Source organism: Peromyscus leucopus, chromosome 3, assembly GCF_004664715.2.
Source record: "Peromyscus leucopus breed LL Stock chromosome 3, UCI_PerLeu_2.1, whole genome shotgun sequence".
NCBI lineage: Eukaryota > Metazoa > Chordata > Mammalia > Rodentia > Cricetidae > Peromyscus > Peromyscus leucopus.
The window spans coordinates 143573308-143597427 of record NC_051065.1 but is presented as its reverse complement, the minus strand read 5'-3'; the positions used below and the strand labels follow the sequence as shown (position 1 = coordinate 143597427).

The 24120-nt window shown below is 48.1% G+C and overlaps 1 protein-coding gene across 2 annotated transcripts in view; it reads left to right on the top strand.

The window, feature by feature from the left end:
• Positions 1 to 21961, top strand: part of Cracr2a (calcium release activated channel regulator 2A) — a 101589-nt gene extending 79628 nt beyond the window's left edge. For both annotated transcript variants that reach the window (XM_028881533.2, XM_037204126.1), the window contains exons 14-18: positions 5561 to 5642; positions 5721 to 5835; positions 13296 to 13397; positions 15684 to 15760; positions 17052 to 21961. In XM_028881533.2, coding sequence (XP_028737366.1) covers positions 5561 to 5642; positions 5721 to 5835; positions 13296 to 13397; positions 15684 to 15760; positions 17052 to 17136 — 461 coding nt within the window. In that variant the 3' untranslated portion in view covers positions 17137 to 21961. The remainder of the gene's footprint in view (positions 1 to 5560; positions 5643 to 5720; positions 5836 to 13295; positions 13398 to 15683; positions 15761 to 17051) is intronic.
• Positions 21962 to 24120: the final 2159 nt, after the last annotated feature.

Below are 24120 nucleotides of genomic sequence, written 5' to 3'. Positions count from 1 at the left end.
ACTTAGCTTGTGCTACTTCTGTCCCACTTTAAGGAAATAAATAAATAATACATCGTATGTATGTATGTATGTACGTACGTACGTATGTATGCAGGTAATGCATTACTGTGTGTGTATGTGTGTACACACATGCATATGACAATACAAGGATGTAAGTCAGAAGACAATCTAGGGGAGTTGGTTCTCTCCTTTCACTACGTGGGCCCTGGGGATCAAACTCAGGTCATCAGGACTGACAAGTACCTTTACCCTCTGAGCCGTCTCCCCAGCCCTCTGCCCCCGTTCCAATCAGCGGGGCCCTGAACCTTCATGCTTTCCCAGATAGGATGAGAACTCCCTCAGAGCCAAGCCCTGCTACCCCCAACCTTTCCTATGGCCTACTCCTGCCTGCCCTGCCCTTAGGTCTGTGGGCACATGCACAGCCAGCACCCTGCAAGGCTTCCTTTATACATTGACTTGACTTGTCCCGTATCCTGGATCTGCTGGGAGTCATCAGGAATTGACTGTAGGAGTGTATGAGGCTCAGCTGCCACTAGATAATCATGGCTGAATGTGTTCCCACTTATGGATAATACTTTATTCAAAGAGAAGCTTTTGATTGTTTCACCCAAAGCTGCACATGGCGTTGGAGTGCGTGGCGGGATCAAGGGCATGTTAACCTTTCAGCTTCTACCCAGTTGAGTCACTCAACAAAAGATGACATGTGAATGCTTGCTGAGCTTCTTTAGCTGAACTGAAGAGCCCGCTGAACTCGACAATGTAGTCTTAACAATCTGAGCATTGGCTGTGACCATGTATCCACCATTTCAACCTGTCTTCAGATTGTGATCAGCCTGACAGATTGAGACACTGAGATCCAGAGAGATTAGGCACCACATTCCCATGATTAGTGCTGACACCCCCCACCGGACATCATCTACCCCTCTCCATAGTACCCTAGCAGTGTTGTATTGTATGGGCATAGCACCCCGTGAGTGGTAGGGTCCCTTTTCTGCCTTTAGAGGTGGGCACAAGTTGGGAGCAGGAAAGGCTAGGGAGGTTCAGTGGGACATTGGAAATCCTAGGTCCTCATCCTGACTCTGCTACTGACTGGCTCTGTGACCTCAAGAGGACACAGTCCCCCCTTTGGGCTTTGATTTTTCTTATGTGAGAAAGAAAGGATTTGATATGGGTTCCCCACCTGCTTCCAAGGCAAGGTCTCTGGCCAGACTACTCTTGACCATTGGCTTCCGACAAACTGGTTCTGCAGGTGAACTTCCCAAACCTCAGGGCCTTTCCTGGGGGAGATTCAGCCTATTCCTTTCATCCTGAACTGGCTCCTCCATCATCTTTCCTACCCTGGGTGTCTTCCGCATGCTTCAGTGCCCTGTGCTTCCTGGTGGGTCTTTTCTCGGGCTGTTGCATCTCATCCCTGCCTCCTGTGTTACTACTCCACACAAAGACTGAGGGCATCCCAATACAAAGCATCAGACATGAAAGGAAGCAGGGCAGGCACTGGATGCAAACCCAGGACAGTCTGACCTAGCTATCCTTCGAGAGGAAACCAATGTGCTAACCGTGGTACTGTAATGGCTGTAGGCAGACAGGCTGGATTTCTTGGAGGGTGCTCCAGTGTGGGCTCCGCAAGTTCTGTCATGGGCTCATGGTGACAGAGAAGATGCCTCTTGAGTCCCCAGGCTCATCTCTAAGCCACATGCCTCTCCTGACAGTGGAGTCAAATACACTTCCACTTCCAACCTCAGGCCTGAGATAGAAAACTCACCCATTTGTACTTCCCAGGAGGCCACCACACATTTCAGGAAACTTCCACAGTTTAGGAAGAGGGCAAACTAAAGGTCCTTTATTGTAGGACACAAGCCCACCAGAGCAGTAGCAGGTTCTCTAGGGCAAGTTCTCTAGCCCAGAGTGCCTTGCCTTGTCCTGTGTGGGCAGGATGAGCAACCGTTACACCAGCCACCAAAGTAAAGTTCCTTTTAGGAAGGGTCTGTTTCCCAAGGTCACGGCAGGCAGCCCAGTCCCCACGCAGAGCAGCAGATATGGCTCCACGGAACAACAAACGCTGGGCCCTTCTTCAGGCTCCCCTGTCACTTGGAGTGACTTCCTGGTCTCCCACACTCCATGAGAACACGGGGTATAGAACCCTTGCTTCTGCGCACCTTGTGGAGTCCTGCTCACTCTACTCAGGGCTTTGCCTGCTCCTTAATGAACAGCTGTTTGGACCTGTGGGGATGATAGTTACCAACTAATGAGCTTTGTGGAGCCCTGGAGCTGGAAAGACCCTTGGAAATGGTCTATTCACCACCAGCCAGATTGTGAGGGGACAGAGGCCCACAGTCAGAGTGCGTGTCAGGGACCAAATCTCCCCAGCAGCCAGGACTTCAGTGGTCAGCCCGCTACTCCACATGGCTCTATAACCTCCCTGTTTCAATTGCGGGCCAGAACCCAAAAGCATGCCCTGATAGAATGCTCTCTGTTCTCTCTTGACCACCAGTGAGGTCCCCACCCCATGTCCTGCAGAGAATTCCTGAAGCACTCTAGGGTCCTCCTGCAAGGCAACTTATGGACATATCTCTTCTTCCCCGCCTCCCTGCATGGTAATGGCCTGGCCTGTCTTCACCAGAAAGGCTGATGTCACCTTCTGGGGACCCTTCAGCTCGGCTCTAACCCACACCACCTCCACAGAACATTCTAGTGACCTGTGATTTCTTTACTTCAGCTACCACACCCAATCAGGTTGCACGTTGAAGGGCATCTCAATGCCATTTTGAATGTTCCAGCAGAACTTAGAGATCATGAAACCCCAATTTAGTTCCTTCAAACCTCTATCCCCTCAGCACACAAAGAGCTGAATCTCTAAAACTAAGTTGAAATGACATCATCAAGGTCATACCGCTGGGCATTGGCAGGGCCCAGGTCTCCTGGTGCTTGGACCTTTAGACCACTGGATGGTCCTAAACTCATTTATTCCAGGCCCTTTGGCCCCACATTATTCCACTGCCTCTTGAGCTCTTGTTCTGCTGCCATGGTGTCTGGGTGTCATCACTATCACTCCGTCCTCACCGTGTGTTGTCCTTGTGTTCTCTGTGGATTTGCTTATATGCGTCTCTAGCTGCCTGTCTGATGCTGGACAAAGAAATGCTCTTTGAATCCAGTGGGGCCTCACACCAAGCTCACCACTGCACAGAACACATTTGTCCAGCCCTCTGTCTACCTCACTCCCTGCAAAATAAAAACCCTGTCCATCCTCTAGCAGCCAACCACAAAGGCAGAGGTGGCCTGCTGGAGGCAGCCAAGACAGCCACGCCAGCATCACCCACTTGCCCTTTCCCAGTTTCCTGTCCCAGCAACAGAAAGCTCTGTTCATGGGGCTTCAGGCCCTGTGAGTGGTTTCAGATCTGGCCCTGCTGGTGCAGTATCCATGGTTCGTTGCTCAAAAGTAGTGAGAAGGCAGGAAAGAGGGCATCTCTGAAGCATAGAGTTGGGGTACCCCTCACTCTCATGCTTTTAACCAAGTAGACAACTCACCCCCAGTTCAGCAGCTAGCAGGCGTCCTCTGCTTTGATGGGTACCCACGGCCATGGGCTGCCTGGGGAAAGGAGGTTCCAGGCAGCCTGTGCTCCAGGTACGGATGCTGGAATGGAGTGGGGAGCCTCATCCTAGCTGCCAGCCAGGGGAGGGAGGAGCCTTGATTGCAGTTTCTCATCTTTCTATGGGGGGTGTGTGTGTGTGTGTGTGTGTGTGTGTGTGTGCGCGCGCGCGCGCACACGAGTGCAAATTATAACCCTCATGGGTATCTTGAGGATACTGAAGGATGGAGGCCTACATAAAAACAGTGGAAATATAGTAAAAACATTCTGTTCTTTTCCCCCAGATGAATCCATTCCTGTCTCTGGCCCTGTCTGAAGCAAAGGGCCTAGGGTGACCTTTACCACTTCTGCTTCTCCATAACTGCCGAGTATCTCCTGCTAGTCTCTTGTTCTGCTCCTGTTCCCTGCAGGGCAAGGATTCTTGGGTCTGTGAAAGTGGAAAGGGATGCCTTTGAGTTCTGTAACCAGGAGCCATATATAATAAGGCTTAAAAACATCCTTAAGCATTTTGAACATTCTTTTTTTCTTTTATTTTATTTTACAATACCATTTAGTTCTACATATCAGCCATGGATTACCTTGTTCTCCCCCCTCCCACCCCTCTCCTCTTCCCCCAGCCCACCCCCATTCCCACCTCCTCCAGGACAAAGCCTCCCCGAAGACTGAGATCAACCTGGTAGACTCAGTCCAGGCAGGTCCAGTCCCCTCCTTCCAGACTGAGCCAAGCTTCCCTGCATAAGCCCCAGGTTTCAAACAGCTAACTCATGCAATGAAACCAGGACCCAGTAACACTGCCTTCATGCCTCCCAAACAGATCAAGCCAATCAACTGTCTCACCTATTCAGAGGGCCTGATCCAGGGGCCCCCAACTGGATCATTTTGAACATTCTTACAATCACAGGAGAGAGAAAAGCCTATGAAAGGGGTGTTCAACCCATGACCAGAGGCCGTGTGTACCCTTTGATAGCTGTGAAAGTGACCCAACACCAAACTAACCTGGTGTGTGTGTGTGTGTGTGTGTGTGTGTGTGTGTGTGTGTGTGTGTAAAACTCAATTGTGGTTCTCAAACATGACCATTGTATAGAATAAGTTCTGTCACACAAAATAAAACATAGGTATGTTTGCAAACCACAGTACATACTTCATTGTATTTAATGTGTGACCCGAGACAATTATTCATCTTTTAATGTGGCTCAGAGAAGCCAAAGGTGGGCAAACCCTAAAAGACCCTGCATTGAGATTTTTGCCTCTGAGAGCTGCACATGTCACTGACTTGTTCCTTTTCCTCTGGGTAGTCCAGCCTAGGAAGGGTCACATAACTGAAGAGATAATTATAAATGGCCTCATGATGGTTGAGTCCTAGACCCTTCTCAAGGGTGATCACTGCCTTTGTTCCATTCTTCTATCCCTTCTTTATTCCTTCTGTTACATGCCAACCCCTGCTCCTCCTCCATTCCTCTTCCTCCTCTTCAAACTCCTCCTCTACACACCTTTGGATTGTCTGATAGGAATATTAAAGTATGCTTCATCCCCTCAGGATGTTTGAATTTATTAGGGACATTTTGAAAGTAGTTTCACCAAAAGAAGAGAATGAGAGGGATAAGCTACAGAGGAAGGAAGGCATGGAATACATGTGGTGACAGTCAGGAAGTCACCTGCTCATTGCCTGTTGCTTTTGTGCATAGATCCTGACATGACCCCATCCAGTGTCCTAGAGCAGGTGCATGATGGTACAGCAAGGAGCCCGCAGCGAAAATGGGTCAGTGATGTTGTCAAGCCCCAGGGTCTGAAACAGGACCAGAACTCAAGGCTTACGCCTCCCTGTGTGTGCTCACTCCATTTTTCCACACTGTCCCGCAAACACAACTCAGGGAAGGTTGCCATGGTTCCAGACAGGGAGGCATCGTCTCCTGACTTGGAACTGAGGGCGCTCATGACCAAGGTGGCTCTCACGGGCCTGTTTCATCTTTCAGGCATCGACTACCGTGTGAAGACGGTCACTGTGGACAATTCGCAGGTGGCTCTGCAGATGTGGGACACTGCTGGGCAGGAGAGGTGAGGTGCTGCATACCCAGGTCCCAGGCCAGGGCTCCCAAGGAAGGTATGCCCCTGACGCTGGCTCTCCCATGGCAGATATCGTTGCGTCGCTCAGCAGTTCTTCAGAAAGGCTGATGGAGTGGTGGTTATGTATGATCTCACAGCCAAGCAATCCTTCCTGTCCATCCGGCAGTGGCTGAGCAGTGTGGAGGTGAGCAGCCACTTCCTGGGGCTCTTGGGCTGGCCAGACTTCCCTCTGCTCCCCGACTCTCCCTTGTGGCCCTCTGTGCATTCACAACTTCATCCCAGGCTCACCTGCCCATCCTGGGCTCCTCCTGCCATTTGGCTCTGATGTCTGACCTCTCCAACCCAAATCTGCCCCTCCCTCGGCATCACTCACGTGGAACATGCCCCTTGTCACTGCCAATCCGCATGTGTCCCATCACCAAGAACATTGAAGGACAGAATGTAAGCAGATGTAAAGGTTTCTAAGAGAGCAGCTTAATACAAATCATTTCTCAAGATTCCTGTCCCTGAAACACTTATGAATGTGAAGAGCTAAAATTTGAAATGCCATGAGTTGTCTTTTCACTGAACTAATAAAAGTAGCAAATGGCATGGGTAGATCCTATCTGAACTTTGAAATTCATGACATAATTCTTCTCCTTATCCTGTCATTATCATCATCATCATCATTCTCTTCTCCTCTCCCTCTCCCTCCCTCCTCCCATCAACATCATCACCATCATCTTTCTTTTCTCCTTCTCCTGTCCTTTCCACCTCCTCCCCTTCCCCCCTGATCTACTTTCTTGGTTGTTGGCAGCACCAGGAGAAACACTACTGATGATCTAATCCAGTTTTTTTTTTTTTTTTTTTTTTTTTAGACTTTCTGTTCTTGGAACCCTAGGATCGGGCTGACATTTCCTAGAACGTGGGGCAAGGCAGGGAAAGGTTTAGTGGCCACAGTTCAGGCCCTACATTGTCATTTCTCCAGTGGTCACAATTCAGGGCCCTACAGTCTCCTTTCTCCGTCCTATCTGCTCAACTTTTGTCCAGCTTTGTACTTTGGAGGTCTACATACAATGCTGTTAGAGCAGAACTTCCATTTGAAAATAGTCAGTCTAGTACAATCTAGTATAATCCATCACATCTCAAAGTGAAGAAGCTGAGCCTGTAACTTCTCCAGATCCGTTCATTCTTTCCCCAGCCTCGGACATCCACGCGCACATCCACGTTGGGATCTGAGCTGGGAAGTCCTGATGTCTGGTAATTGATGGCAGTGATGGAGGCAAACACGGAACTGTGTTCCCTGCTCTCAGGGGGGTGTCACTAGTCTCTAGGGCTCCCAGAGAATTTGGGATCTCACTAGAGAGGCAGAGATCAGGCTGAATCTGGTGAGCAGGAAGAGAGCTCAGAAGATACCATTGCAGATGAGTATGAGCTTGGCTCTCCACACATCAGTGTGCTGAGCACTGTGTGCCTCTCCCTGGGGGAATGGTGTCATCAGCCCTGTGAGCAGGTGCTTAGGCAGGCACCTCACCTCACAGGAGCCTTGACACCATGGGCTTAGACACCAGGCTGAGCTGGTAAATTGTACATTGCTAACTTGGGATCTTCTAAGTGTGGGTAATTTGTAGTTTGAATCTTGTCTTTTAAAACAAGTTTGACAGAAGGCGCTGATGAACTCGAAAGGAACTCTAATGTGACACACAGGCCTGAGCATCGCGCTCACCTGAACGACACTGAAGGCAGGGCCTTCCTATCAACGGACCAGCCCAGGGCCTGGAGATTACAAAACAAAAAACAAAGCAATCAACAAAACGAAACCCAGCTGTCCAGATAGTTTGGATTTTCCTCCTCCATAGTTCCTACCATGAATAAGTACTTCTCAAACTCCTCCATACCTGGGAGCCTCCTGGGGGGGTCTTGTTAAAAGGCAGACCCAGTCACAGGTACAAGCATATGAGATTTCAAATTTCTAACAGCTTTACAGGGAGGCCAGTGCTCTGCCCCACTCTCAGAACAGCAAGGCTCTGAGCCATTTTCAAAGCATCTCTGACCGCTGGCCAAGACCTTTCTAAACACCGGTCATATGACCAACACTCACCGGACCTGAGAGGCGAGACCAGGAAAGGCATCCAGTTCCATGGCTCAGGGTTCAGGAGCAAGTGTAGGAGGCTGTGCCAAATGCTTGACTGTGTGTTCGAGGTGTGGAAAAGGAGCATCATAGACGCAATTATTCCCCCCATTCTTGAAAAGCTAAGTCATTCTGCCTTGGCAACCAGCAATCAGAGGTGTCAGCTGATAGATTAAAACTTGACACCTAATTTGATCTGAGGGGAACTGAAAATAATAAGTACTTTATATTTGTGGAGAACCTTAGTTTTTTTCAAAGAGCTCAGAGCACTTTGCCAGCTCCCTCGCCTGGAGAAGGAGAGGGGGAGCTTTAATAACAGTCTTCAGGACTTGGAGCCTTGTTATTAACTGAATGGTGGCCAGCTGTTCCCAGTGCCCCCACCCCCACCTGAAGTCTGGGAAACGAGGCCTTAAACTGCTGTGTTTGCCATGAATGGGAAAGATGTGGTCTTGGAAGAGGTTGTGTGGGGAGCGGACAGGTGCTCAGGGCAGGAAGTGCAGCTCCTTGGAAAGGCACTTCTCACCCTCTCAGCTCAGCCACTTCCTGGCCCTGACTCTTAGGCCAACCATTCACTGAGGGCCAGGACCCTGTTTTCCTGTCCCCACCCAGGTTCTACAGTGCGTGGCATTGAACTCCTGGGAGTAGGGGTGGGGGATGACAGAGCAAGAGTGTTCATGAGAGGACCTGACGGTCCTGCTTGAAGGATGTTCGAGACCTGTCATCTGAGAGAACATCCGGAGAGTTACTCTGGCTCTTACATTACAGGAAAACTATCCTGAGGGATTGTATGTGAAGAGAAGCTCACTAGGCCCACAGTTTGGTAGGACCGAGGGCATGGTGCCTGCGCTGGCTTAGCTCTGGCAGGATCCTCTTCGTTATATTGCATCGTGGTGGATCTCACCATAGTGGAAGGCAGTGGGGAGACAAAGAAGAGAAGTGGAGGGGCCAGACTTGCTCTCTTTAGGACAACTCCCTTATAAGAACTAACCAGGGTCGGGTGGTGGTGGTGCACGCCTTTAATCCCAGCACTCAGAAGGCAGAGGCAGACAGATCTCTATGAGTTCGAGGCCAGCCTGGTCTACAGAGAGAATCTCAGGACAGTCAAGGCTACACAGAGAAATCCTGTCTTGGAAAACAAAACAAAAAGAACTAACCAGAGATTCCCGAGGATTACCTCACTGTCTTCCAAGGGTGCGTGCCTCATGACCTGATCCGATCTGCTAGGCCCCATTTCTCCTTCATCACACCGAGAGCAGAGACAGTCCTTGGGGATCAGTCTCACTGAACAGAAATGTCCTGTGTGAGGAGGCAGGTCTGCCTTCACAGTGCCTTTCCTGCACCCCCCACCCCCAGCTCTCCCCATACCAGCCAGCTCCATGTTGCCTGCAAGCCATGTTCAGAAGAGGCTTGGGCTTGGCCCAGTCACAGTCTGTGATGACTCAGCTGTGAGCCATAAGTCTTTCCTGCCAGCTCTGCATCCCCAGCCCACTCAGCTTCCCATCGCCACTAGGAGAATGGAGCTGACCATTCCAGCCTGGAGAAGAAAGCAGTGGGACATGAGCACACCCCGGTAAGACCAGGCACAGACTAGATAGCTGAAGATCCCTGGGACCTGCGTCAGGCCGGCAGAGATCAGACCTGCGACCAGCAGTGCAGGCTGGCATGTCCCCCAAGTCCAGGCTGTACAGTCTCCAACGTCTGTTCTGCTTACTGAACTTCATGCTCAATATTTGTTTTCTTAATCATCCAGGTAGCACCATACTGTAAGGCCTATACATTAAGGAAGTAGAAAATGGATGGACAAGTGAATCCATGTAGAGCAGCATCTCTGAGCTAAGCAAGCAGCAACAACACACACACACACACACACACACACACACACACCACACCCCACCACACACACACACACACACACACACACACACACGCATGCACGTACCGGGACCACGGCTCTGCTACCATATTGTGCTCCCTTCTTCATGTGGCCCATCCTAAAATCTGCTGAAACATAGGTGCATTTGTCTCTTTTCCAGGCTTCTTGTTCCAGTCTCAAAGCCAACGATCCTTCATCTTCAGAGGTTCTGGCCCACTTCCCTCTCCCTTCCTGGTTGCAAGTGAAATCTCAGCCTGTGATCTTTGTCCTTGGTGACAATGTACAGCAGGGAGCAAAAATAGCAGTTTCATTTTCCCCCACATTCCAAGTTGAACTTGAAGTGCTGGCAGTTTAAAACGAACTATACAAATAAATCTTGTTTTGACTCATAGTCCAGGGGGTGGATAAATATGGAAACCCTCAAGATATAATTTTGCAGTCATTTTTTTTCTTAGTATAACGGCATGCTTTAATGTGCTGAGAAAAAAAAAATTTTCTGGCTCTAGAGAAATAGCAACATTCTCCCAGCTAAGTGCTTTTTCATGCCTCCAGCAAACAGATATTCACACATACACATTCGAGCATGCACACACCTGTGCGCATGCGAGTACACACACACACACACACACACACTCACACACACACACACACTCACACACACACACACACACATACACACACACACACACACACACACACACACACACACACACACACACATACACATGCTCAACCCAGCAGCTGCACACCCAGGGCTGAGTGACAGTCCTCTGCTCCTAGTTGACAGCTCTTGTTCTGTAAAGTTAGAGATGGATGATCTTAAATTTCAACAGATCTGTCTTCCATCACACTCAAATACAGAGAAAGGCAGCTATGGCAATCAACGCTGTAGAGAGATTTTTCTGTTAGAACATTCTAGAACAGAGACTTTTTCTAGAAGCCTAGATCAGAGACTAGTGACTCGGAGCACAGGAAGTACTAGAGGACTCATCCAGAGGGAGGATGTCAGCGCTCAATCTCCTAAGGACAGATTGTGTGCCTGGCCAATGGGCTAAGAGCTATGGGACTGGCCTGTGGTGCACGTTCTGGGATTCTAGAGCATTATTAGCAACAGAGGGTAAGGTAGAGCTGTTCTCCAAAGTCTCCCAGGCTTAGTAGAAGTGCACTTTGCACTTTCAAAAGGAGATGTCGGGCTGGAGGCATAGCTCAGTGGTAGAGTGCCAGCCTTGCAGGGGAAAGGCCCTGCATTCAATTTCCAGCACCAAAATAATGATAATGAGAAATAGTGATAATTAAAATAATGATAAATTTAAAAGGAAAGTGTGGCGACATCTAATAGGTAAATTAAGTGTCTCTTTGTACCAAGTACTACCAGACAGGCTGAAAACCTAGTTAGAAATAAGGAAGGCATAAACTTTAGGCAGATAGTTCAGGATTCAGGGAGGACCCCAAGGCAGACATCCAAGCCAAGCCTCCCTATCACTCTACAGGTGATGGGCTGGGGTCATGAGGACTGCTACTTGTCACAGTTAGCATACCTTCTGACCTTGTGTGATCTCATTTATTTTGGAGCTGGGCCTTGTTCTCTGTTTTCAAGGAAGCCCACAGGGGAAGCGAGTTAGTTGTCCAGAGTATTTGCAAAATGGACGAGCGAGCAAAAGCCCGGAATTGGATGCAGCTGGGAGCTGGGCTTATTTTTCTGCTCTTTCTAAACTCTGCCCTTTCTCTGTCTAGGAATAGCTCTCAAAGAAGTTTGTCCTTCTCCCTGAGAGCGTGGTGTTGTTTGCTCTGCAGAAGTTACACATCAGGCATGAGACTCAGGCCCCACCCCATCCTAGTCAGACATTCAGTGTCCTTCATTCCCTTTGCAGGACGTTGCAGCCGTGACCTGCTCCACCTACTAATAAAACCTGGGTTGCAGTTCTACGCTAAGATTTTCGGGCTGATGCTCATATTTTCAGAGTTTCCATGTCAAGAAATCCCACAAACCTTAGTCATTCCTCACACATAAGTCTACAAATATATCTTTCTCATGTGCTCTAAACAGCAAGTCTTTTGGCCCAGTTCCCCAAATCCTCCTCTTTCCTTTTATGTGAAAAACTCTTTGCATAAGTATTCTGTTGTCTGCGCAGTCACAGGATGGATTGGGACATTCCCATTAACTAACACTTGGCTAATAGGGAGCCACAGAAGTCTATATATGCTATTAGCTGGTTTTTTCACTTTAGAATAATTGAAGGGTGGTACAATTTGCTTTTCAACTACCCATGTGATTTAATTTCCTTTAGTGGGTCAGAAGACAGGAGACATCACTGTGAACATAAATTACTCTCTTCCCAGTGGGTGCCATTTTTAGAGCATTCTATTTAGTAACATACTGAGCCAGCAGCATGTTCCCTCGAAATATGAATCTAGACAAAAAGTTCAGAAAATGATGGACCATTACTAAGTGGCCTTCATGGCTCTCGTTTTGTGGCTGAAGGTGCCTCTGTGGTCCTCTGAGCCTGTTTAGCGAATGAGAATGACTTCCTCCCACTGAACTGCAGTAAGAAATGAATGTGCAGATTCAGGAGACATGGAGGATTTTATTTCCGAGGTAACTGCATTTAAACTCTAGAACAGGCACTCTGGTCAGACGCACTTCAGCCATCTGCATGAGATGCCGAGGTAAAGGTGAGACTTGGCGAAGCCATAACTCAGGCTTATAAGCGTCTGTTATTCCACAGCTCCTCTACTTAGCAAAACATCTAGCTACAGTGAATAACTGTTACCAAGTTATGATTAAAAGCCCCTAATTAAGTATTTCACAAAGTAAAAACAACAACCTTCTTAGATGTGAACATTACTCTATTTACTTACTATATGACTGTGTGCCCATTGTTCTGCCTCTGGGCACATACACGGTAGCACCCCCTTTTGCAGATAAGGCAGAGCCCCTAGGATGTGGTTGATCTGCCACAGCCACTACAAGAACAAACACGGTTGTCACCTTGTATGAAGTCATCACTTCTGGACAGAGAAGTGCAGCTGCCATGGCACATGGATCTTCCTTAAGCTGGGCCTTCTTAGGAGTCAAAGCTCCAGTAGTGTGAGTCCTTAGTATCTTCCCCCAGTGAGGCTGACAGCAGCCACTTATGGAGCTGACGATGTCTCAGATTTGGCTGTCCCCTCAGGAAGTTCATGTGTCACAGAGGCTCAAGATGCCGCCTCTCCTCAAAGCAACCACAGACCAGCTCCATGCTACACTGACTAATGCCTAGGTTTGTTCTGCTCTGTTAGATTGGGTCTGGTCACTTAGCAAAGCTCTCAGTGGTACTGAAAGTCATAGAAAGAACGCACCTTCCCTTAGTGTCCATGCCCCAACCCCCATCCTGCTACCTCCTCAGCACCAGTGGGAAATCCATGTGTTCTATGCAGGAGCCAAAGAGGGTGGTGAAAAGAGAGAGATCACTGCAAGGATGGGGAGTGGGGGAGGGGAGAAACGGACAGGTCCCAGCACTGTGCAGAAGCATGGTGAACAGAGACCTTCAGATGACGTGAGTCTCACTCTCCATTGCTGGGCTCTCATGGGAACCTGGAGCTTTCCAGGCAGCCCTGTGAGCCTGCTGTCTGGCATCATCCAGGGAGGCTTCTCTCAGTGGAGGGATGATCTGTTCTGCAGGAAGCTGTGGGAGACCGAATTCCTGTTCTGCTGCTGGGCAATAAACTTGACAATGAGAAGGAGCGGGAAGTCCCCCGAGGCCTGGGAGAGCAACTTGCCAAGGTAAAAAGCCCACATTTTCTTTTTCTGGCCAGACAACCCCCCCTTCCCCCCCAGTTTTCAGGAATAAGCTCACGAGCCTTGGTGGGAACTTCTGGAAGCCCCATTGAAGGGAAGAAATTGAGCAACTGGGTATCTTGTCATCTTGGGGAATGACTCGAGTCTTAAACATGTACAACTACAAAGAGGTGAGGTCATAAGACAGAGCTGTTTAGGGAACACCAGGTAGGAGAATTGTCCTAAACCCTTTTATGTGGAACTGGAATTACAAGTTCTAAGAGAGTGGGAGACTATTCCTTCTAATCTTGCTCGGATACTGGAATCCCACCATCTGCATCTCCACCTTGAGGATGAAAACCTCACCATCCCCCAGGCAGCAGTGTGGACCACTTTAATGCAGAATGTTTTTGACATAAGAAAAAGCTGAAATCTGAAGAAAAACGCAGGCGAGGTGCTGGAAAGTATCTAAATAAGCATCAGCCTTTGGGATAAGTAGGGCCAGTGGAAAGTGGGGGTGCAGAAGGGCTCCCCGGTGCTCCTTTCTTGCCTCTGGGTTCTTGGAACTGTGTACCTGGGAGGAAGGATGCCCAGCGCCCAGTGATTCATGATTCTCGAACTGCTTACTCAAAACAGGACTTAATCTCAGGACCTGAGATGAGAACAGTAAGAATCAAGGGAGAGGATGAGGCAGGCTCTGACGGGTGTCTGAGCAGGGTCGCTGAGCATGTCCACAGTTCTGAAATCCAGATGCTTTGATGATAGAAAGGGTTTTTGTTTGTTTGTTTTGATTTTGTGTTCCATCTAGAAGGAATTCTGACTAGAACTGCCATGAGGCTATTTATGGACTTTATCTCACTTCTAGTGAATATCCAAATGTCTCATTGAAGAAATATTCATATATTTGATTACAGAGTGCTGTCCTAGACCCACTGAGGGTATTATGTAATATGTAGTATATACTTATTACCTTTCTGAAATTAGAAACTTTGGATTTCCAAATGAATCTAGAGAAAAATACTTCAGCTGAAGAATACAGACCTGAATTATTATTATTATCCCATTTTCTTTTATGTTCTCTCTCTTTCATTTTTGAGTCTATTTTTGTATTGAGACAAGGTTTCATGCATCCCAGGCTGACCTTGAACTCTGGTCTTTCTGCTTCTACCTTCAAGTGCTGGGGTTACAGATGTGTGCCAGCCTGCTCCATTCTTGCAGTGCTAGGGCTCAAACTCAGGGCTTCATACAGAGTAGGCCAGGACTCTACCAAGTGAGCTGGACTCCCTAATCCACATATTTTTTAAAATTTTAATTAGTAAAAAGTAAATAAACATGGAGACAGGAGCTGAATGATTCATTCCAAGTGTGGCAGTGATAGATAGGGCAAGCAGCTGCAGCGGGAAGGTACATCGTGTGTTCCAGGTCCAAGTTCTGGGTCTGTTTATACCTCCATCCTTGAAGTGGCTTCTCTTAAAGCCTTCTCCAGAGTCAGTGTTGGACAGAAAGTGGACAGGAAGATATAAAGCATGTGGGGCACAAGGCCTAGACTGGAGGTGGGTCTCTGGGTGTGGATGAAGAGAGCTGAGTTCAAAGCCTCCTGAGCTAGTCTTCAGAATGTCTCAGTCACCTGGCCCCAGTCACCACAGACACCAACCTCCAAAGGCAGAGCATCCAAACCAGAGCTCTGTCTGTTAGCGCTGTTGTTATGAAGTAAGCAACCTCTTAATGGAAGTGACCAATGGACATGGGGTCCTTGGTCAAGAGCCCCCATGTACACAGCACCCCTTTGCCTAATGAGTTATGGAGAGTTGCCCCATAGACTTAGGTTCACAGCCTGGGCAGCCAGAGCCCCATGACATCTGTCCAAGGTCTACAGAAGAACAATGTCCTGTAACAGCAGCTTTAGGGGAGCCCTTCTGTTCATCAGATGCCTGACTTGAACAGACATGCCACATTGCCTCTCTAGACTCAGTTTCCCTGCCTTGAAAATGTTAACTAAGTGTTATCTACCCTGGTCTTTCTACCTGCTTCAAAGACTGACGTGAACCTGAAGCAAGCAATCACACCATTGACCGAGCTCCAAGAAAGTGTAAAGCACAGGCCCACACCAGGTGGTTGTCATAGGGTTGTTATAGACTGCCGATAGCTCCATATAGAACCAGCATCCATTGAAACCAACCGGGTCAGGGGAGGAGCCAAGGCTAGGTAGACAGAGAGGGCTCTCTCCTCGGCTTCCTCTGGTCCCCACAGTTCCAGTTTCATCCGCATGCCCTCTCTGCTCTGTGATTTCAGGAGAACAATTTGATCTTCTATGAATGCAGCGCCTATTCGGGCCATAACACCAAAGAGTCCCTGCTCCACCTGGCCAGGTAGGCAAGGCACCCAGCGAGTGAAACATACCGCTAAGCCCAGCTGCAGCCAACCCGGCTGATGCCCGTCTGCCCTCCCCGTTCAGGCCACACCTGAGCCTCTTTTCCTGTCTTCCTGAGCCCCTAAGTGCAGGCACAACTGGTACTCTATGGGGGAGCTTTGGGAGTCAAAGCCAGGCTTCTGAAACAGCAGTGAAGGGAAGGGTAGCACCCCGCCTGTCCCTCTACTGCAGTCCCCGTCAGTCTCCGAGGCTGCCATCTGCCCAGAAAATGCACCTGCAAAGTGTCCCATCAGAAGTCCCCCCTTAGCACTGCAATGGGACTGGTGGGGGAGGGGAGGTCAGCTTGGGAACAAGTGGAACCTACATTATGGGCTCTTGGGTTGGAGAGTGAGGAACCAGAGAGAGCTGGGGTTGTGTAAAGGGGAAGCCAGCAGGGCACCCTCGGAAAGGCAGGGACAGTGCTGAAAGGACCGGCCACATAGAAAGACTCGTTCTCCAAGAGCCTGTCTGCGTGAAAAATTAGGAAAACCAAACCACACCGGGGACCTTTTCAACACCCGAGCTTCTGTGCATCCCTCCAGCCAACAAGTACTGTACGCTGTCCATGTTACACTCCACACTCATACTGGGGCCTCTGAATAGCTGACTTTGAGTAATTAAGACTCAGGAACAAGTCTTCTATGTGTTAGAGAGGCTGTGGGTTAGGGCATATACCAAGGGGGAAAGTTCTAGACCTTTCTCTGCCACTGACTCACTGACTACATTGGGAATATAAGACAATCAGTCACACCTTCCCTGCCTGCTAACAGGTTGTGAAAATCAAAGGAGACAGAGGAGGTGAGAGGGCCTGGAAAGCACAGAGGAAGCTCTTGCCTGTTATTTTCACCTCTCACCTCCTGTGTTTAACCTGGAGTCGTGGCCACAGGCGCCATCCTGCAGAGCTGACAGCCAGGAAAGAACAGATAACGTGTTCATTACTGTGGCAGCTGTGGAGTTACCAAGATAAAGACACAGTTTGGTCCTTAAGCAAATGCATGTGACCCTGAGCAATGGAGTCACATGGAGAGGGATTAGCGTGCTGTCAGGGACAGAGGTTCACCAAGATGGTCAAGGGTGGCTTCCCTGGGGAGGTGTCACGAAGCTCTCTGTCCTCACAACTATAGTTATACATCTGTGTTGTCAGGGAAGACTTTAAACACTGGTGCTCAGGGGAGGGCTGCTGGTCCCCGGGGCCAGCCACCAGCCTGGTGACACCATCTCTTCTTCTCCTCTGACCCCCCACTGCCCAGGTTACTCAAAGAGCAAGAGGACACAGTGAGGAAGGACACCATCCAGGTTGGCCCCCCTGTCAAGAAGAAATCCTGCTGTGGCTGACAGCAGGCCCTCCTAACCCAGCCGTGCCCACGGTCACCTGCAGCCAGCAGTCCTCCGAAGGCCAAGGTCACGTGGCTACCTGAACCAGCACTTGGGCTCCTATGTGCAACACCTGGCAAGGCCCAACCTGCCTTGTCCTTGTTGGTGACTGGCCTCCTCTAATGAAGGAAGCACCTGCAGCCAGAAGGCTGCTTTTTCTCTACTTCATATCTGCTCCCCCTTCTCTTCTGTACCCCAATACCTACTCCTCCCCCCTCCAAAGTGTTTTCTGGTAGAAAGGAGCAGATGGGCTTTTCCAGAAAAGTCACCACGTGCCTTCTCCACCTCCCTTCTCCTCTCTCCATGCCCTTAGGAGTCTCTGCGCTGTGGTTGCCATGGTAACTGTGCAGGGACAACTTGATGCTTCTTGAAGGCCAAAGATGTGCCATTTGGGTGATGCTGGGCTAGCCTGTCTTGCTTTGGGCCCTGTTCTCCAGAAACTAGAGAGCTGCTCTTGGCACGCACGTCATGGACCTTGAGACGCTCAAGTGTCTGCTCCAGTTCCCGAGACTCTCTCTGCTTCTCCCTGAGTTCCTGAACCACAGGCTTCGAAACCTCTCCCAGCAGCCACTGCACCCACTGGATCTGTGCTTGTGGGTCTCTGCCGTGTGCTTCCTGACGAACCTCAACCCTGACTCCAGGGTGAATGGCGGGGGACAGTTCCACGCCTGGAGTCACAAAGCAGGTGTACTCCCTACATAACTTTGACAAAGAAACCGAAAGAGGAAGCCATCTATGGCTAAAGACAGTGGCCATTTCTGGGGGGTCTAAATAAGATATGTGTCACTGTATAAAAGGCATTTTCTGAGCGTTTCTCCAAAGACCTCTTTGGAAAAAATCACATTTATTTATTGACAGGGTAGATTGACAGGCAGCTGTGGTGGTGGTGGTGGGGGACCCAACACTAGGGCCATAATTATTGGCTTCATTTTGTTTCATTTTCCTTTATTCCAGGAGGTTATACTCTTTTTTAAAATGTAGCTGTGATGTTGACATTTTGCTGGTACTTGTGAAGTGAGCTGCCAGTAGCTGCCAGCTTCAGCAGAGGGCACTTGGCTTCAGGGAACGGCCTGAACCCTGCTTCTGGTCAGCGTTGACTGTCTGGGTGCTAGAAAGTACATCCTTGCCCTGGACAGAAGGTAGGATAGAAAGATCACAAAGGGCCTTTTTTTTTTTTTTTTTTTTTTTTTTTTAAACCAGTGATTGACATTCCAAGTCTACAGCCGAGCCGGGCACCAGCTCCAGGGAAAATGGATGGCCCAACAAGTGAGACTCACTAAAAGAACAGAATATTAGGGACAAACCCACACAGCCAAATAAACAGGGAGAAACAGTGAACTAGAGTTCCTAGGCATGTTTTACAACCTCTTCCCCAGACCACCCAAAGAATGAGAGCCCCCAAATCTCTCAGGCATGTGCCCACCTGCTCTGGGCAGGCTTTTTTCTTTTGCTGATCTAGCATTTGCAGGACCAAAAAGCCTGTGGAGGATACTTAACAGAATCCACCCCTGAGTGCTGTGAGGAGGTCCATGATCTCAGCAGGCCAGCTCCCACTCCAGACCCCTACCCCATCAGTTAAGGAAAAGATGGGTTATTCAATGTTTGGCAGCTTTCTGCTCGGATACATAGGATGCCTTGTGATAACTCTGATGACATAGTCATTTTCCTTCATAGGCTGGCCCCAGACCTCAGTCTCAGACTGGAGACAACTCCTAAGAAACTCCTTCCCTAACAGAAGGGCATTGGTGGTGGTTACATGTGTGGGTTGGAGCATGCAGAAGGGGCATGGGAGCCAGTCAGAGGCGGTGCTCACTCTGTGCATGTGTGGGGGGGGGGCAGGTACAAGGTAGGATTGCCATGGGGAGGGTGGCCAGCTCCTTTCTTTCTTACCAGAGATGGAACTGGAATTCATAGAGCAAATGGGCTATACCAGGGATCCTCTGGGTCCCCAGATGACTTAATGCCCAGCACTGTGTCCCTACTAGGGCTATCCTGTCCTTTTCATAAACAAAGAGCCTTGAAGAGTTTGGAGGACAGAAGGAGAACACCGGTGCCAAGCCTTTGGGCATGTGGCAAGTTCCATCATTCTTTAGAGGTCCAGGAGTAGATAGGAATGGGGCAGGGAGGCCTAGATTGCCTCCTTTTTAGCCCCACTATAAAGGAAAGAGAAGAACATGGGCTTCAGTGGGGCTCTGAGAAGTCCCTTGTCCCCAGCTCTCTGCTTCTCCCCCTCCCATTCTTTTTAAGATACTGTGCGGATCTGAGCCATCCTCAGGAGCTGTCACCCTGGCCTAGAGGCTGGCAGAGTGTTCAGAAGAGCCTTCTGGCTCCATTCCATTTGTGCCCCTGCTGATTAACCAGTTTTCTTGCTCATCTATCACAGACTGAAAGTTTCGATGTCTTCCTCACATGGAGCTCAAGAGTTACAGAGGCCGAGGTCATGAAGGACTCAGTACTGTCCCCAGTACTTCACAGGTGTTGGTTACCAGGGCTTGTTTTCATTGGGAACACAGAGTCACTGCCCAGCCCACTTTCTAGACATCTGTCCTGAATGGACACACTGACCAACACCACTTCCTTTGAGCATCTCTCTTCCCAGCTCATTGACTGGGTTCCGGGTCAGAGCTGACTTTGCTCTTGACCTTAACATCATTTGTTCCCATGGACTCTCAGGATTCCTAAATTTCCTATGTGGGCCTGTATCCCATCAGTGGCCCTTGCTGGTTCCAGGCCCCAGGCTGTGTCTTGCCCTCCCTGTCACTCATCAGGAACTGGGGAAGCAGCTGAGACCAGGGGCCAGTGCATGACTATTTACCTATGAGTAACCTTGGCTCATGACGGCCCCACAGCTCCCGCACCTTCTCACCCTTCGCTGACTCATGGTGACTTGTGTCTGCCGCCTCTCACAACCTTAGATTGCCAAGTCAGGAAGTCCAGCACCAAACTGATGTCCCAAGTACTTCGTTCTTGCTTAGGGGTTGATTCTTTCAGACTCCTTGGGGGTATTTCATGTTCCCCTGTGAACATACAGTCTCTCCTTTCACACCTTTTGGAATCTCTCTGTTCCATTCTTCACCTAATTCTGGATTCCCCACTCTCCGCAGAAGCTCACCGCAGCCAGACCTCTGTATGAACTTTGCCAAATGGCCCTACTCTGTGTCTGCAGTGAGTAGTGCTCCAAAGGGTTTTAATCTAGTCTCAACTAAGGTGCTAACAAGTGGGGGCCCAGGGCTCCTACTGTGCTTTAACAGAGAACTCTAAGAAAGCTAGTGCTTCAGGTCAAAGGAATGAGTCTCTGGTGGGGGTGTTTTTAAGTCCTTGTAGTTTGTAGGGGTCAAATATTTGAGACCATGTTGCCTTTCTCTCTGCCCTTCTCAGAGATCTCTTTGCTTCATGCACTGGGGGTTCCACTGCTGGGTTTGAAATATATTCAAACTATGACATCTTCAGTCTCCAGTGGCACCGTTTGTGTTCAGTACGAACGTTTGTTGTAGAGTCAATTTTGTGGTCCCTCTTTTATTTTCTGTTTACATGGTATATTTTTTCACCTTCCAACCTGTGTATCTTTAAAGTGAGTCTCTTATAAACACAATATAGTTGGCTCATTTTTTAAAAAAATCCATTTCCAGTATCTTTTAATTGGAAATTTTAGTTTGTTTACATTTAATCTGATTGATAAGAAAAGATTATGTCTGCCACATTGCTATTTCCTTCCTATATATAATATATATTTTAGTCCTTTGTTTTTCCATCACCACCACCTTTTCTATTAAATAGATATTATCTGGTTCATCAATAATTATCTTACCTGCTTTATTTTAAAAATATATCTTCTTTGTACTTGCAATGAGGGTTACCATGAACATTTCAATTTATAACAGTATATTTGAATCAATAACAACTTAATTTTTTTTATTTAGGGCTTTACTTTTTATTTCACCTGACTGTTAACTGACTTAAGATAGCAACATGAATGAACAACAAAAAAAACCTTAATTATTTGTTTTTTAATGCTGAACTTATTCCGAATATTAAGTAAATCCTAATATGTGATTTTTACAAGATGTATCCTTGAGATGTTGCAAATATCAGAAAATTATGAATCCCACCTTGGGTATTAGTTGAATAACAACTTAATTTTAATAAGACACAAAATTCTGATTCTGTGTAGTTCTGTTCTCCTCTCCTTTATGTTGATATTTATTATCAACAATTTTATCTTTATCCCTTCTGAGCCTGTCATGTAGATTTACAATTATTGCTTCATGTACTCATCCTTTAGTTTGTCCTTTAAAAAGGAGTTATAAGTGGCCAAGGTGCAGAGAATAAATGTCAATGGAATGGGATATCTACATTTCACCCTACCCTCAAAACTCAGGGACCACCACAGAAGAGGGGATGATAAGACTGTAAGAGACTGGGGAGGACTGAGACAATACAGCATCTTCTGAACATGGCAGGACGACCGCACACATGAACTCACAGCGGCTGTGGTTGCCTGTACAAGATCTGCACAAGATCAAGCCAGTCAGTATCCCAACATTGGGCAGGGCTGCTCATGAACCCTTACCCCAAGATGAGGGGCTACTGATGGCTTCTGGGGAGGGAGGCTCAGTTATCTTTAAGGGTGTGGCCCCTGGGGGATCAACCACACGCCAGTGGATGGTCCTACACTCATGAGTATGTGGACAGTACTAATTAGACTCAGTGTGTTATTAAAAATACACAAAAAAAGACAAGAAGTTCAGAGAGTGTGGAGAGTGGGTCTGGGAGGAGTTGGGGGAAGGATGGGGCTTGAATATGATCAAAATATATGTATGTATGAAATTGTCAAAGAATTAATAAAAGTATTTATTTTAAAGGAGTTACAAGTAAAGAATACATTGATATTCTCTTCCATATTTAACTGTATGGTATTTACCAGTGTGCTTTATTCCTTCATGTTTTTCATATTATCTGGTCTCTCTGTTCACCTGAAGGACTCCCTTTAGTGCTTCTCAGAAGGACCTACCTACTAGAGTGGAACGCCTTCAGCTTCTGCTTCTCAGGAAATGTATTAGTTTACTCTATTTGGGGGTATAGTTTGGCCAGATGTAAAATTTTTAGTCGACTTTCTTTTCTCTCTGAGCACCATGGCTCTGCCATCCCACAGTGTCTGACGCCCATAGTTCCTGGTATGAAATTAGTGTAGTCTCATTGAGGATCCCTTTTACGAGATGTCACTTTTCTCTTTGTGCCTTTCATGGAGGGTTTTTGGTGTCCGACTATGGGTCTTTTTCAGTACATCCTACCTAGATTCTATTGAGCTTCTTCGATGGTTGACTAGGTTGATAGTTTTCATAAGTTTGAGAAGGTTTCTGCTGTTATTTCTTCACAGACCTCCTCCTCTGCTTCCAGAATTCTCATTATGTGTAGTTTATATTCTTGATGGCTCCAGAGATCTTTGAAGTTCCATTTATTTCTCTTCATCCCATTTTCTTTGTGTTCCTCAATTGGCCTGTCTTCAACGTCACTGATTCTTTCTTCTGCTTGATCAAATGCAGGTTTATGTGAAATGTTATGATCATCATTGTGCTTTGTAGCTCCAGAATGTCCACGTTCATTGTTAGGATTCTTCTGTCTGGGTTCATTTCCTTTCCTTGGTAAGACATGACTCACCCTTTCTTCTGGTTCCTCAGGGGTGGCTTCCCCCTAGGTCGTGTGGGCACAATTAAGATGGCTTACTTTTAGGAAGGCAAGATGGCTCAGTGGGTAGAAGCACCTGCCACAAAAGCCCGATGACCTGAGTTTGAGCCCAGGAGCCCATGGAGGAAGGACTGATTCCTGGAAGTTATCTTCTGGCGTCCATATTCATATGAGGCAATTGTGCACTCTGGGGACACGGACACACACACACACACACACACACACACACACACACACACCACTGATAAAAATCATGCATAAGTAATTTTCTAAATAGCCTAGATTTCGAGTCTCAAATCTGCCCTGTGTGCAAATCAAGTCCCTCCCTCCTTCTTCACAGAGCATATTGTACAGCAGGAACCTGGATTCACTGTCAGCTCCACCTCTGGGCTCCTTCTCAGTCTCTCTTCTCTTCTGAATTGAACAAGGGAAGATAGCATTTCAATCTGTGAAACTCTGCTCTCCAAATGAGCTCCCGGAAGCCCTTGGTGAGATGAGCTCCCCCAGGGAGAGTTCAGTCCCTTGGGTAGGTGGAGGGATGCTGGTGTCCTCAGATAGATCTTCATGTGCTCCCTGCAAAGCTCTGCTAGGCAAGGACAAGTGTGGGAAGGTTGAAAATCAGATCTGAAGTTTGAAAAACAAAAGGCCATTTACTGCAAATAATGAAAGCAGAGCCCACATGCATGGTGAGTCTAATTCCTAAGTGGCTGCTGCTTGGAATCAAAGCCCCTTTTTGACTTCCAGGTCTGATCTTGGCCCTGGCCCTGGCCCTGGGAGCAAGGCACCTCTCCTCTCTTCATGCTCAGCCAGAATCCACATGATGTGACTTATTGATGAACCCCACCCTCCTTATGGACAGATAAGAGGATGCCAGAGCCATCTGACTCTCCAGCCCCCTCCCTAGTTACCTCTGGTGGTGTGTCTATTAGTGGACATATTCATTACCAGTAGCAGCCACACTGAAGAACCTTCCACATGATTCAGTGGGGCCAATTTAATCAAAGTGTCCTACTTAGGAGAACATTGCTGGGAATGTTGGGATTTGGGGAAACCATATGGTGCTTGGCAGAGGCCCTGAAATCAATGTGGAAACTGAGGAGCACAGGTGAGGTGGTACCATTTATCATCCTGGCTGAATCAGGGCCAATAACTGACCCTTGTTCCTAGCTGGGACTTCATCAAGGCTATGGCTCAGATCCAGAAGGGACTTGTCATAGTACCAGGAAGCTCCTCTCCCTACAAATGAGGACTCTGAGGACC